Here is a 16,319-nt window from a genome sequence, read left to right as displayed (position 1 = left end):
CAATTGAACACCTCTATACAATAGACAACTGACTCTGTACTACTGTATACATGTGCATTACATGCCTCTCTTCTTTACAAAGATGGTCACAACCACAACTCCTGAGAGCACATGCAAAATAGCAACTTATGGCTAGTTTCAATGTGCATGTCTGTATGTTTAATAAAGCATTTAGGAAAAGTTTAAATCAAGACTTGCGTATTACCTATTCTGTTGAGTACTATGTTTACAATTGTTCATTCATGATAGTATTACAATTGACCTTTCAAGTCTGCCTACACTTAGGTTACTTAGCTAAGAACCATTTTAATAACAATTTACTTCGAAGGGCAAATACTTAACTTTCATATCTTCATATCAATATAATATTAAGATCCTAGTAGATGTCCAAATAACCCACTGTGTCCTGGGTCTACTTATTCACCACCTAAAGGGAAGTGCAAAACAGCAAGTCATGACCTTTATCCAGAAACAAAAGTTGAACCCATTGCAGCAAAATAGCTAACATTACAGGAATCATCAGTGTAACTGCTTTAGCCACCAAAGGGTGGTTGTAGCAAAGTCTACAACCACCAGCCTCTGTCCCAGGCTCTCTCCATCACCAGACTGCCCCACGCCTCTCCTCACCAGACTCCTATGCCAAAGTCATATGCCCTCTTTAATGAAATAATGTTAGATAAAAATTGTTGGTGTTTCACCACACCTCAGCACCATAACTTAAATAGGTGATTTTTTTTTTTAAAGAACAGGGTAGTACACAGAAATACATCTTCATGTATGTGAAAATGGAGCTACCTGTCGTCCAGGTCACAGAGATGCTGTTTTAATGGCACTCTATCAAACAGTAGATTAAAACTGCGGTGTTCCACAGTGGAGCTGCCTTGGCCCGCTCCTTTATTACATATTCACAAATGATTTGCCATCTGCTATTAGGGAAGCATCCCTGACAATGTATGCGGAGGATTCTACTCTTCATTATGCCGCTCCCACATGTTTTGAGCTCAACCAGGTTTTGACTAAGGAGTAAATAAACTTGTGCTGAACACATCAAAAAAGGTTACCATGACATTTGGCTCTAAGCATAAGCTAGCCCAAGATCCTAAGTCAAATCTTGTCATTGAGGGTGAAGTCATTCAACAAGTAAAGAAAATCAAGCTATTGAGACTTTGGCTTGACAGTACTCTGTCTTGGTCCGACCATATTGATATTGTTTGTAGAATGGGTGTAGCAGTAGCTGCGGTGAGAAAATGTGCACAATTTCTTCCATCATCTTTGCGAAATCAAATTGTTTGCTCATTGGTTCTCTGTCATCTGGATTATTGCTCAGAGGTGTGGTGGTCATCTGCCTCTAAAAGCCTACTCAGGAAGTTACCAATAATACAAAATAAGGTAGCTCGACTGTGCTGCTCATCTAGGGCTAATGTGGCTAAAATGCATGTGAAACTAAAATAACTGAGTGTGGAGAAAAGGTTGGCAGCCTTGTTTTCTTTCATAAGGTCATTCACACCCAGACACCTGAATTCATGTTTAAGACAATAAAATACTGTATTGTTCAAATACACAAGCATGCTACCAGAGCGGCCAGTAGAGGGCAGATGACTACCTAGAACAAACTCTTTGAAAAACACTGTCTATTACAGGGCTGTGATGGCATGGAACAGTTTTCCAAGTTACATCCATTTAATTAGTGGTAAGGCTTGTTTAAAAAATAAAAAAAAAAGACTGAATATTTGAGTTACGTGCAGTCTGACTTCAGAAACTTGTTTTGTCAGGTTTGTTATTCATAGTCATTCTAGTGAAAAAGCTTGTTCAATAACATTCAACATAACAGTTGCAAATTTGCTTTTGAATCAAATTCACTTATGACATCGGAATGTTTGCGGCACAAAAAAACGACATCATTCGACAGGAGTCAGTGGAAGGACTACGTTACCATGGCAACCTCCCTCTCCGGTACGCCGCGCAGCCGTGCGTAGAACTCCAGGTGCTCCCGTCCAGTCAGGAGGTCGTTGATGGCGTCAAACTGCGGGCAGTAGCCCATGTTCTGGTGCACATTCCTCATCTCTGTACGGATGCTAAGAGAAAATGTGCATACAAATTAGCTTTCAGATGTTTTTATTCTGTTGTGTTATGCATGTTGCGGCTCAATTCAGCAGCTCGCATTCAGTTTAAAACTCTGGTGCTAGTCTGCAATGAAAGGAACAGCTCCCTCCTACCTCCAGGCCATGGTCAAACCCTACACGCCATCCCCGACCACTACACTCTGCTACCTCTGGGAAACTGGTCACTCCGAGGCCCCTCCGCTGCCCATCTTCTGTCACAGGCTCGAAACTCACCTCCACAAGAAGTACTATCACGATCCTCCCTCTTAAGCACCTATTGTACTGTATTTTTTGTTTGCTACTCTTTACTTTGCCTTCAGCACTAGATTATGCTTTTGTAGTATATAGGAAGGAGATGCACTTCTGGCAAGTAGTAGTACGCTGACTTTTACTTAAATGCAATTATTGTAAGTTACTTTGGATAAAGGTGTCAGCTAAATGTCTGTAATGTAAAGTAATGTAATGTTATATTCCATTGTACATGTACATACACCAGCCGATTGAGCTCCAGACTTTGCAAAACAGATTTTTTCATTTGCAGTCATTGGAGAGAAATGCTGATTGAGGTATGACTGAAAATGACTGTGGTATGATTGTGATGGTTTAGAGGTCATTTGAGAAAACATGCTATCCCATTATGAGAAAAATATCACAGCATGGGGTAAGGCTCATCTTTTTTCCCTTAAGTTGTCGTGAAGAAGATGTGTGAGAGCCACTGCTGCTCATTTCATATTACACTCTGGTCTCTGGTGACTTTCTCTCCAAACAGAGCTGTCATAGAAAATGAGCTGTGATTTGGCACACTTATTTGCTTCTCACCATGGGGCCTATGTATGTCATCTCCAACTGGAAGGTGGAAGAAAAAAAACTAAAGTCACCAACACCCCCCCTCCCACCCCCCAAAAAAACAACAACAACAACCCTCTACTTCTGTCTACAGAGAGTGTACTGTAGTTAATCTGCCTGACACAAGGTGTAGCGTGACAATGTTCCTGACAATTCAGTCTGTGGGGCACAGTAAAGTAAAAAATAAAGAAACAACAAAAAATATCACCCCACTGTGACACAAAATGAAGTAATGGCTTTGGGATGGAGGTATTTGCATTTTCTTTACAAATGTAAACAATCGCATGGTATTTTAGTGTGTGTGAATGGAGAGGGGGCAACAAAGTTTGTGAAATCGTTTTTTCTCTTTATTGTTCCCGCAGCTGAAAAGCTGATTGTACTGTATTCTCACACCCCACATGAGCTGGACACAAAGGGTGGTTGTTTTCTTTTCTGTTCTGCTTTCCTATCCCCGAAGGTCTAGGAGATTGTCTCCAATTTCTGTTGACAACATTAATCAACATTAGCATGGCTAACATTAGCATGGCTGTGTTAGGCCTCCATTCAGTTCTGTGCTGCATGGGGAACACAAAGTCAATTACCAGCTCAGAAAAAGAGTTTCCATGGAGATACTGTGCTAGGACTGAGGAAAGGGAAGGATGTTATTTATGTTTTTCTTTTTTTTCATCAGAAATCAAGAGAACAGAACCCTGTGACATTGAGTGGATGAAAGTGCCTTATTTCTGAATGCAGAAACTCTCTGTCCTCAGACTGGACCAAGCTTCTCATGTCTGTACGTGTGTGTGTGTGTGACCGTGTGTGTGTGTGACCAAATCAGAAGTGGGTCGCGCACATCCCAAAATAATTAATAAGGCAGGTGCTGGACTAAAAAAGCATATGTACCAAAGAAAGTAAGAGTCCGCACACTGTAGCTCCCATTAAGATTATTTATGGACAAAAAATATAGATGTGACGTTTCGAGTGACAACGCTTTTCCTCAGACAACTGTTGTCTGAGGAAGAGCGTTGTCGCTCGAAACGTCACATCTATATTTTTTGTCCATAAATAATCTAAATGGGAGCTACAGTTTGTGTGTGTGTGTGAGGCAGGAAGTGAGAGAAGGCGTGCAGAATAAATGGAATATGTGAGAGACGGAGACGGGGATAAGAGAGAAAGTGAAATGTGCAGAGCAGAGTACAGTAGCCCAGGAGGAGAGCAAACGAGCTGAACAGGGAGAAGAGCCAGGGTGTAGAACAGAGAAGACAGAGAGAGAGAGAGTGTGAGTGACAGTGAGAGGGGGAGGGACAGACAACGAGAAAGAAACGGAGAGAAAACGCCACAAAAAAGTAAAGCCACAAAAAGCAGGGATATCACAATGGAAACCAGCACAAAACGAGAGATATACTGTATAATAAGCAAAACAAAGGAAGGTGAGGGCCAGCTGCCTCCCTCTGCTCAATCCCCCAGTGAGGAGCCATCCGGGGAGGTTAATTATGATGAGTGAGTTAGCACGCTGCTAACAGCTGTTAGCGCCTCACCTGTATCCATTTAGGAAGGCCTCACCCCCCGAGACGGCGATGTCTCCCGTCAGCATCTTAAAGGTGGTGGTTTTCCCTGCCCCGTTGATTCCCAACAAGCCGAAGCACTATGGAGAGAGAGCCCCATTACAAGCCAGAGCGGGTGGACATAGAATGGATTTAAATGTACATGATAAACTCATACATCGTAATTCTCTGGTGAGAGCCAAGGAGCCTTGGTGGTGATCCAGGTTATGTATTATTGTATATTTTTCTGAGATCGGCAAGGATCAATTCCAAGGTGAACTCTAATTTTTTGGGCTTGATAAATGTGTCAACCCAACCTGTACCTGACTGATCAAGTGTTTTGAGGCTCTTGACTATAAAAGGTTTCTGGATGAGGTTGCCTGTGCTGTAGAAACCATGCAGTGTCATGTGAGGCTATTAGATGTTATTGTCTGTGTGTTGGTCAAAACTCTCGATACATGGAAAACAACACATTGACATTCTGTGTTCTTTAGATGTTTAAGGGCGTACTGTAGGCTCAAACATCAAAGCTAACATGAACAACATGCAAAACATGCAGGCAAGCACACACGCACGCGCACACATACACACACACGTCCAACACAGCTGTGAACTATTGTGTGTAGGCTAACTGGATTGTGAACTTTATGATGTATACATATATCTTGAGAAAGGCCCTTGTGACCGAAATGGATGGCTTTTTAATAAATCAATACAGAGGTGATACATCTGTGAGGGAATTGACTTTTTTCTTTGGAATTGAATCTTCAGGGGAATATATTCCCTGCACCACAAAAGAGACAAAAGCAAGATGTGTGCATGTTGCCTTCTACTCAACTTGTAGCGTAGGCTCAAACATCAAAGCTAACATGAACAACATATTCATTATAACACATGTATGCATTGCATGCACACACACATATACACACACACACACACGTGTACACACACGCACACATACAGACCTCACAAACAGACACACTCTACACTGTCACCAGCATTCCCTCGTCTTTGCAAGTCACTGATCACAACATAAAACGTTGCCCCCCCCTTCCCCTCTCCCTCTCCAACAGTGCTCATCTCACCACTTCTTTCTGGGGTGTGTGTGTGGGGGGAAAGGGGGGGGGGGGATGCAGCAGGGAGTCACCTGGTGGATGATTTGAGGGGGTGTCAGGTGACCTACTGAAGGAGAAGGTAGTGAGGGAGCCTCACTTTGAATAAATATTTGATTGCTGTCATTCGCTGCCCTGCACTAGTCGGCAGGCCGGGCCTGGTGAACCAGGGGCGGAGGAGCCAGGTGGGGCTAAATAATGCATGGAACACAGAGGGCCGCTGCAACTCACATTATCCTGCTGGCATTTACACTGAGTTTGGGATAAACAGGGCCCGGGGTAGGTGGCCGCTGTGTTTGTGTGTGTGTGTGTGTGTGTGTGTGTGTGTTTGTGTGTGTATGTGTATGTGTGTGTGTGTGTGCGGGAGCAGGAGAGAGAGTAGAGTGAAGTTCAATGTAGACGGTGTACATGTACAGTACAGCATTGTTAGACGGCATATTCTCAACGGTATCTTTTATGTGTTAATCACGTGTCATGTTTGGGTGTGTGTGTGTGTGTACTGTATGTTTGTATATATGATTTATTCGAGGCCCCAGATTGTTTTGTTTTGGCATTCAGCTGTGTGTGTGTGTGTGTGTGTGTTTGTTTGTTTGTTTGTTTGTGTTTGTTTGCCTCTATTCAGGATTCCACCGAGGCCCCACACAGAGAGTCATGTGTTGTTTTGGCATTTGCTGTGTGTGTTTGTGTGTGTGCGCATGAGCAGCTCTGGCTCACCTCTGCGGCAGGGACGCCCACACACACCCTGTCCACAGCGGGGATCTTCTTCCCAGGGTACACCTGCAGGGAGTAGGCATGGCGATTAATCAGGAGGAGGATGGAGGGGGTAGACAGAGAGAGAGAGAAGAGGGAAGGGTGGGTGGCGGGCGGGATTAGGGAGAGGAGGAGGGATAGAGAGAACAGAGGGAGATGGATTTGCAGGGATGGTTGAGAAACGATTGAGGGAGGTGATAGGGAGGGGTATGAAGGGAGAGAGGGGGGACAGACGGAGCCGGAAGGAGGGAGGAAGAAAGCGAGGGAGAGGGATTAATTGAGAAAGAACGCACATAGGGGAGACAGGAATCCAGCCAGAGAGAGAGAAAGAGTGAGAGAGAATGGGGTGAGACGGGCAAGTAATGAGAGATAATGGCAGGGAGGAGGAGTGTGATGGCGAGACAGAGAGGCTCTTCTCGCGACAGCCACAGATCCTCTCATCTTGTGCTCTTCATGAATTATCTGCGTGTTATATCAGCATACACTTACAGTAGAGGCAACAGAGAACTGAAAATATCTGTCATCTCCTCCCCTGTCTGTCCTTCAACAATGGCTTCATACACCGATAATCACACGTTCATTCGATACGTCGATGAGGTGACCCGGTGTTGCCGAGACACCTGTTGTCTGATAGTGTGATATAAAAGGTCAAAATGGGAAATTAAAGAAGGAAAACCAGGATTCCATTAATAGTACAGGGCCGCGTTTCCCAGAGGCATCGTAGCGCTACGTTCATCGTAAGCTACGGCATTCATCGTGGCCTCTGGGAAACGCGGCCCAGAGCTGTGCCGGGTAGTCAGAGTGTGAGTCAGAACACTCCCCTGAGCTTCTGCTCGGCGTTGCGCCTCCTCACTCACACACACACAAAACTAGCAATAGCCAATCGCCTACAGCTGTGTCAAACTCAGCTGCTTAAACAGGTGAAGCACATTAATTTAGTTCGTGAAATTCTCTGATGACCCCGCCGTTTTGGGCTTATACTACTTTGGGATCAGGACACATCACTTTCCCACTCCAAAAGCTTAGCTTCTGTTAAGATAGGATTTACAGTATTAATTAACAATGGTTATGGTTAGCCATATAGCTTGTGACAGGCTGTTGACACATGCGACATCCCTGAACAGCCCTGAAAATGACTTTAAACGGCATTCCAAAAGAGCGTTATTTTGCACCGATTGCAAAATTCTGGGCCGATGCCGATGTTTAAAATAACAATCCAGCCGATGGCCGATGTTTATCTGATTTAATTTTTATTCCCCCTTTTGTGCCATTGAAACAAAGAAATGAAGTGTTTGGTTCCAAAACGCAGATTTTTATTTCACTTTAATTTGAAAGCAAACTACACGTGCGTTTGTGGCGTTACGTCACAGATCTACGTCACAGATCTACGTCTGCTCCTATCTCTGTACCTGTTTTGTTTGCATTATGTGTTTGCATCCAATTCCTGTTGTGTTCCCCATCCGGGGGTCACGCAGACACTGGGTCACCCCCAGACTCCGTAACCCCTCTAACCTCATCTATCCGACTGTCTCAACTCATAGAGAGCAAGTGGTGACAGGGGGACTTTGGAATTGCCAGTCGGCGGTGCCCAAAGCTGAGTTTATCTCAGGCTATGCATCCTTGCTCTCCCTCAGCTTCCTTGCTCTCACCGAGACATGGATCACACCAGAGAACACTGCCACACCCGCAGCCCTGTCAGATGTGTACTCTTTCTCCCACTCTTCCAGAGCTGCGAGGCGAGGTGGTGGTACTGGCCTGCTCATTTCCCCAACATGGAAATACTCACTCGTCTCGATTCCACAGTTCTCCCCTCCCTCTTTTGAATTCCATGCTGTCTCTGTCATGTATCCAATCAAGCTCACCATTGCTGTTGTGTATCGCCCACCAGGTCCTCTTGGTGAATTCTTAGAGGAACTCGATACACTAGTTTCGCACTTCCCTGATGATGGGTCCGCACTCATCCTTCTCGGGCACTTCAACATCCAGAGTGAGAAATTGGAACCTCTCCTCTCCTTCCTCTCCTTCGATCTTCACCTCTCTTCTTCTCCTCCTACTCACCAAGCCGGCAACCAGCTGGATCTCATCTTCACTAGACATTGTTCTACCTCTAACCTGTCTGTCCTGCCCCTCCATCTCTCTGACCACTATTTCATGTCCTACTCCCTCTCCATCCCCTCTTCCCCTGTAACTCCTCCTCCTACCCACATGGTTACCGCCCGTAGCCATCTCCGCTCGCTCTCCCCTACTGACCTTTCCTCTACTGTCACCTCCGCCCTCCCCGCCCCTGAATCCTTCTCTCTCCTACCCTCTGATACTGCCACTGATCTTCTCCTCTCTACTCTTTCCTCTTCTCTGGACAATCTCTGTCCCCTCACCTCCAGGCCTGCACGCCCAACTCCACCTGCCCCATGGCTGTCGGACTCAGTGCGTACTGATAGACGGAGCCTGAGAATAGCTGAGCGTAAATGGAGGAAAGGCAAGCTCCCAGAGGACCTTCTTAATTTCCAATCTCTTCTTTCCACATTCTCCTCCTCTCTGTCTGCTGCTAAAGCTGCTTTCTTCCGCTCTAAAATCCTAACCTCTGCTTCCAATCCTAAAAAACTCTTTGAAACCTTCTCTTCACTACTCCAGCCCTCACCTCCTACTCCCAACTCCTCCCTTCTCCCTGATGATTTCGCCAACTTCTTTGACAAGAAAGTTAACGATATCAGATCCTCTTTCCCCCCTCCCCCGGCCAACGCTCCGTGCACGAAACTCACCCCCCCACCCTCTCTCCCCTCCCTGCTCCCCCCCTCCTCTCCACGCCCCACCTTATCCCACTTTTCTCCCCTCTTCCCCAACGAGGCCCTCAACCTTGTAACATGTAACCGCCCCACCACGTGCTCCCTAGACCCTGTTCCCTCGACTCTCCTTCAGTCTGTTGCACCTGAACTCCTTCCCTTCCTAACCCACCTCATCAATGCATCTCTTGTATCAGGATGTTTTCTCTCTGCTTTCAAGACTGCCAGAGTCACCCCCCTCCTAAAGAAACAATCTCTCGACCCCTCTGATGTCAAAAACTACAGACCGGTTTCCCTTCTATCCTTTCTATCCAAAACACTTGAACGTGCTATCTTTAACCAACTGTCTTCGTACCTCCACCAGAACGACCTCCTAGATCCCCACCAATCCGGGTTCAAGGCTGGCCACTCGACAGAGACCGCCCTCCTTGCAGTAACAGAATCACTCCATGCCGCAAGAGCGAACTCTCTCTCCTCTGTCCTGATACTCCTAGACCTGTCAGCAGCATTTGCTACGGTAGACCACCAGATCCTCCTCTCCACCCTCGAGGAGAAAGGCATCAGTGGCTCTGCACACTCCCTGTTTGCATCCTACCTGACGGGCCGCTCCTACCAGGTGACATGGAGAGGGTCAACGTCGGAACCGCGTAGTCTGACTACGGGGGTTCCACAAGGGTCTGTCCTGGGTCCTCTCCTGTTTTCCCTCTACACTACATCTCTGGGCTCTGTCATTCGCTCGCATGGCTTCTCATATCACTGCTATGCCGATGACACCCAACTGGTTCTGTCATTTCCCCCTTCTGATACAAAAGTGGAGACACGCATAGCTGGGTGCTTGGCTGACATTTCGGAGTGGATGACGACACATCACCTCAAGCTCAATCTGGACAAGACTGAGCTGCTGTTCCTCCCGGGGAAGGGCTGTCCGCACCGGGACCTGGCCATCACCATTGAAGACACAGTGGTGACCCCGACTCGGACTGCGAGGAATCTGGGTGTGACCCTGGATGACCAACTGTCATTTTCCTCACATGTCACATCCGTCACACGTTCCTGCAGATTCATGCTCTACAACATCAGGAGGATTCGCCCTTTTCTCACTAATGAAACAGCGCAGGTACTCATCCAGGCCCTGGTCATCTCCCGCCTGGACTACTGCAACTCCCTCCTCGCGGGGGCACCGGCGTCAGCCATTAAACCTCTGGAACTTGTCCAGAAAGCTGCTGCTCGCCTGGTGTTCAACCACCCCAAATTCTCCCACACAACTTCCCTCCTCCATTCCCTACACTGGCTCCCTGTAGCGGCTCCCATCCAGTTTAAAACTCTGGCGCTAACCTACAGGGCAATGAAAGGAACAGCCCCCTCCTACCTCCAGGCCATGGTCAAACCCTACACCCCCTCCCGACCGCTACGCTCTGCTACCTCAGGGCGACTGGTTGCCCCGTCACTCTGAGGCTCCTGCAGTCGATCGACACGGTCACGGCTGTTCTCTGTCCTGGCCCCGCAGTGGTGGAATGAGCTGCCCACTGATGTCAGGACCGCAGAGTCGTTGCCCATCTTTCGTCGCAGGCTCAAAACTCATCTCTTCAAGAAGTACTACAACAATCCTCCCACCTAAGCACTTATTGTATTATATTATATTGCACTGTACTTTAGATTGTGATTCTTGCACTATGCCTTCAGCACTAGATTATGCTCTTAGTCACTTGTTTTAGAAAGAAGATGCACTTCTGAGTTCTGGCAAGTAGTAGTACATTGGCTCTTCCTACGTTAAATGCAATTATTGTTAGTCGCTTTGGATAAAAGCGTCTGCTAAATGACTGTAATGTAATGTAATGTAATCTTCTCCTAATCTGTAGCTGGGTAGGCTACGTTTTGCAACCAAAAAAGCTGTAATTGTTGCGACATAACATCGGCCACTACCATCGGTGAATGTCATTTTATTTGCAGATGGGCCGATGGCAGTCAACAAGGCCAACATCGGCCGATGCTGATGTTCGGCCGATGCATCGGTGCATCCCTAATTTTGACACTCTACTATGCCCTTTACAGTGCTCACTATGAAGGGAAGACACTCTGTAGGGTGTAGGGCTTAGGAACGAGCCCTTCGGTTTGAAATGCAGCCAAATATAGATCCCGCCGAGCAGAAATAATCTCTCGTCAAAATGTGTCTAGTATCAGACAGCGCCGCTACCGAGTGGTAAGGTACTGGAAGACCCAATACAAGTAGGCACGTTTATGCTAATTTCTGGTCGGGGTATGGGGGGCGTGATAGGGGTGGCGTTGAATTAACATATCCAGTTTCGTTGGCTAATCTTCTCTAGTTTCGGTAGAGCCACCACCCATAAGCCATACCCAGCATAACCTGTTTGTTATATATATTGAGAGGGTTTGTGTGATCGCTCAACACCCTCTCACGTCTCCCGCTGGTCGTGTGGTCTTTAGATGTGGCATACCACAGTGTGGCTAATATTTTTCATGGCAAATGTCACCATGGAAACTAGTCAGGTATTTCTATCTTACATCTACTCGGAGGTAGGCATAAGACTTAAACCCAGATGTTTGCATGCAACCAAGATGTTGCAATAGGTATAAATTCTACGTTGGGCTCAAAACACTTTTTGTGCATTGTTGTAAGCCAGCGCACCTAGTATAGCATTTGTTCGGTTGTCACTTCCTCCCTCCTTCCCTCCCTCCCTCCCTCCCTCCATTGAATGTTGACCTGCATTTCTCTATTGGCACCACAAGAGGCAGTAGTCCCAGCACGCCAAAATAAAGAAGAAAGTAGCACAAGTAGAGTAGCGGTGAAAGCAATGGACCCTCACGCGGGAGATCGAGGTTCAAGGCCCCTTTCACTCCAACCTTTCCCCTTTGCCTTATAGGTCAGATCGTGTCCCGACCCCAATCCTTATTCTAAACCCAACCCTTATTCTAACCCCAACCAACACTAGGCTGTAAGCCAGCGCACCTAGTATAGCGTTTGTCCGGTTGTCACTCCCTCCCTCCCTTACTCCTTAGAATGTTGACTTGCATTTCTCTGTTGGCACCACAAGAGGCAGTAGTCCCAGCACACCAAAATAAAGCAGGACACGAAAATAATCCAGCTGATCTCCACTGCACAAGTAGAGTAGCGGTGAAAGCATCGGACTCCCACCCGGGAGATCGGGGTTCAAGGCCCCTGTGGGTATGATTTTGGGAAACCATACCCACACCCTCTGCTAGCCTGTGGGTTTATTCCTACATTTACTTTCGGTCGTTCCATCCCTCTCCCTCCCTCCTTTCACTCTCCTTTCCCCTTTTTATGGAAGTACAGGAGAGATTCCATAGGAACAAAAACACTATGACATCCCACATTTTCAAGTTCCTCGGTAGTGTAATTGTTTAAGCGTCCGACTCCCATGCGGGAGATCAGGGTTCGATTGAGGATGAATCTGTTTGATTCCTAACTTTAGCCACAACCTTTCTTCCTCTCCTCTCTGCCTTCTTTTTTCAGACGGACGGGAGAGATCAAAGAACAAAACATTTTTATTTTTAAGGAAATGTACAGTCTGTTTTGCAGATGAGTTAACTGTGCCAAACTGATTGCAGAAACTGGGTGACCAATTAAGTGACCAATTACAAGTCCCTGTGAAAAACTAGACTTGTGCTTACTGTTATGTTTCTCTGTGTATGCAACTCTGTGTTTTGTTTTCTGCTCCTCCTGTTCTTGGTCCCACTCCCAGAAGTGGATCCATTTATAATTAATATAATTCAAAACATTTTAATAAATATGAGCATTGTGATTTGTCATTTGTGTTTGTCACTGGATGTTATAGAAGTTAGGTAAAAATGTGGTAACCTGGTGGTGCTATGTCAGTTATTGAATTTATGTGCAGTAATTGAACATTTGGAATACTCCTGTTTTGAAATTATAACTACAGTATTGGTGTCTCAGTAATTATCCATTATATATGGAAATATATATGGTCTATGGAAACGTATGTGCATTTGTACTTACAGTCATGAGAAGTAACCGTTTGCGCCGCATGTTGAGTGGAGAGCATCAAAGACAGCGGCGGTGCAGTTTTAGAGGTCCGTTCTGACCACTCCAGACCGCCTCCTTGTTCTATGTAGCACAATAGCCGCCAGGAGGCATTGTTGAGCAGAAAACTCAATTCGACTGGCAGTAACTGTGTGACTAGTTAACTGGTTGGCTATATTTTTTGTATTATATTGTGTATATTGTACATCATATTGTATATTGTATAGCTGACATAGTCAATAAGCAAGACAAAGGCAACACATTATTGAAGCTGCTACTGGGACTTAGGAGATTTTGCCCCTCGACAAGAACCAGTTACTATAGCAAAACACTTCCTCTTTTTTGCTGTCACTTTTAAGGAAGCGTAGCAGAGATGGTTTGTAGACACGATCGATTGAAATGTAGCTAAATGTATTGTACCGTAGTGTTACCCATAAGCCTAGTGAACTACATACACTGTAGGGAATGATTAAACAGTTTTCGGACACTGGAACGTCATTGCGTCGGATATTCATGGACGCATGCAAGCAGATGCACCCAAAATCATGTAACAACCCGATCACTGATGGGAGCAGGTTGAAATATCAGGGAGTATTCAGGTTTATTTATTCAAGTCATCTTTAGTTGAATGATAAATCCCATATAAATGTTTGGAATTCTAATGATGTGCAAGTGTGGTTTTGTCAACCTTAGTGCTGTATGCTAGCAGGCTGTGAAGCTGCACAATAAGACCGTGATAGCCAGTTAGCTCACGACAGCAGCTTCCATAAAATCTGTTTCTCGCGCAGGAACGGAGACAAACTCAAACTCGCAGCAAAACAGATAGCAATTATCGTAATGTTGTGTTTGGCTGAGATATGAATGGGACATCAGGAATCAAACTAGCAATAGCCAATCGCCTACAGCTGTGTCAAACTCAGCTGCTTAAACAGGTGAAGCACATTAATTTACTTCGTGAAATTCTCTGATGACCCCGCCGTTTTGGGCTTATAATAGTTTGGGATCAGGACACATCACTTTCCCACTCCGAAAGCTTAGCTTCTGTTAAGATAGGATTTACAGTATTCATTAACAATGGTTATGGTTAGCCATATAGCTTGTGACAGGCTGTTGACACATGCGACAGCCCTGAACATGACTTTGAAGTGCATTCCAAATGAGCGTTATTTTTACACTCTACTATGCCCTAACAGTGCTCACTACGAAGGGGAGAAACTCCGAAGGGTGTAGGGCTTAGGGATGAGCCCTTCGGTTTGAAATACAGCTCAAATATAGAGCCCGCCGGGCGGAAATAATCTTTCCATTATCTGTTATCTCAATAGACAACCCACAATATACTAAAAAGTACTCAATATATGTCTCAAATACGCTAGCATACGTGAAGCCTAAGTTAAACTGTTGCATGATATATACGTATAACATATATATGGTAAGTAATGTTGGCTAATAAATCTAACAACCATGATCATTAGCGTTGTTGTCACGAACCACTGGAATTAAATATTATTATCAAGTATAATATTCTATTTTCTATCAAGTTTGGCGCTCGTAGCTCAAAAGACTTCTGGTGATGTCAGTCAAATGCGCCTAGGCTACTTGTCAAGTCTGTTAGCATCAGATAACTCATTCGAGTAGTAAAATACATAATCATATACACCATCTAACGAGATAACAAAAATATATGCTGATAAAGAGACTACACAAATTCGGAAACTTATTTTTTATTTCAATAAAATTGCCCCCAAAACCCATCGGATTATGTCAAAAACGTAGGTTACAGCCTTTAGACAAAACTTGTTTATGTGTAGGCTATTGGGTTGGACTCAACCATTCGTGTAGGAATGGCTAGAGGACATTGAATTGTGTCTGTCAGGCTACTGTAGCCTAGCCTTGTTTCGATAAGACTTGACTGTAAATTGCGCATGGATGGCAGTCAAATCAAACAAGCTTGACATTTATTTGGAAACAGCAAGCAAGCATAACCTGTTTGATGGTATTTTTGATAACTGGTCAGTTGATATATGTTGGCCCATATTACCTAACTTAGCATACAGCTAAGTTATATACATATGGCTCGACTTGCTACTGTATAGGTCTACCACCACTCGCCCGCAACGAACCTGGACTGTTGCAACTGAACTGTTGAACTGGACGCTGTTGCAACACCCCTCCCCCGTTACCTGTTCATATTCAAATTACCTGGATGGATGTGTTTCATAGCCAGTATGCTAATGTAGAATAAGTATGCCATTAGTATGCTAATGGCTGTGGGGGAGGGGGTTGCTAGTTGTTAGCAAGTTCCAGGCTTCAACCGTGCATTCAAACTGCTTATGCCAGGGCTACTGGCCAGCTCTCAGCACAATACGACCGTGATAGCCAGTTAGCTCACGAAAGCAACATTAACGTGGCTACAAAGCAGTTAACATCACAACGATTATTCCTGTTGCTGTTGGTTCAACTTCTGTTGTCTCGGGCAGTTTCGATAAGACTGACTGGCTTAGAAGACAAGCAACCTCTTGACTGTAAATTGCGCATGGATGGCTGCCTTTGTAGAAATTTGGAAACAGCAAGCAAGCATAACCTGCAACTAGTCATGAACGGAATGTAAGCTACTTAATTTAGGCTACTGTGCAACATCAACTGTTCAACTGTCAAAACGAATTGCCAACAAACTGATTATGCTCACCCTCCCTCCGCTAGGCTACTGTAGGCTATTAAGAAGATAGGTAGGCTATTTTCCTAGGACATCACCAACACTATTATGTTGTTACTTTGTAATAATAATAGCCTACTACAAATAAAACAATGTCTTTCCTTCTTGAAGAGGTAGAATCCTTTCCATGTCCTTCCGACAGCAGGGACGCGGAACCGAACCCGCGCCCCTTGAATTACAAGTCTGTAAAGCTATCAATTGAGCCAAGTGGGCAGTCGTGGTAGTGCGTGCTTGCGTGCTTTGAATCGAATAAGTCTATCATGGGTTGGTAAATACGTTGAAATGATTTAGTCTTCGCTGGTTTAGCGCTATTAATTGATTGTATATCGTGGTGTCGTTACTCTGACTGCATCGTTGAAAATAGGGGTTGAAAATGTTGGATTTCTGAGTTTCCTGGTTTGAATCTAAATAGCCTAATGAATGAAGTCCGATCAGTTGGTAAAATGATAGCCCTTTAAATAACCAATTTTAT

At 45.1% G+C, this 16,319-nt stretch overlaps 1 protein-coding gene across 1 annotated transcript in view; it reads right to left on the bottom strand.

Moving 5' to 3' along the window:
* Positions 1-16,319, bottom strand: part of LOC311320254 (phospholipid-transporting ATPase ABCA1) — a gene marked incomplete at both ends in the record, with an annotated part of 445,813 nt that overhangs the window by 149,785 nt on the left and 279,709 nt on the right. The window contains 3 exons of the mRNA XM_084451987.1: positions 1,934-2,075; positions 4,466-4,572; positions 6,298-6,360. Coding sequence (XP_084308113.1) covers positions 1,934-2,075; positions 4,466-4,572; positions 6,298-6,360 — 312 coding nt within the window. The remainder of the gene's footprint in view (positions 1-1,933; positions 2,076-4,465; positions 4,573-6,297; positions 6,361-16,319) is intronic.

This window comes from Borostomias antarcticus (assembly GCF_949987555.1).
Source record: "Borostomias antarcticus genome assembly, chromosome: 17".
Lineage (NCBI taxonomy): Eukaryota > Metazoa > Chordata > Actinopteri > Stomiiformes > Stomiidae > Borostomias > Borostomias antarcticus.
The sequence above is the reverse complement of the archived record's forward strand: the minus strand, read 5'-3'. Positions and strand labels throughout refer to the sequence as shown.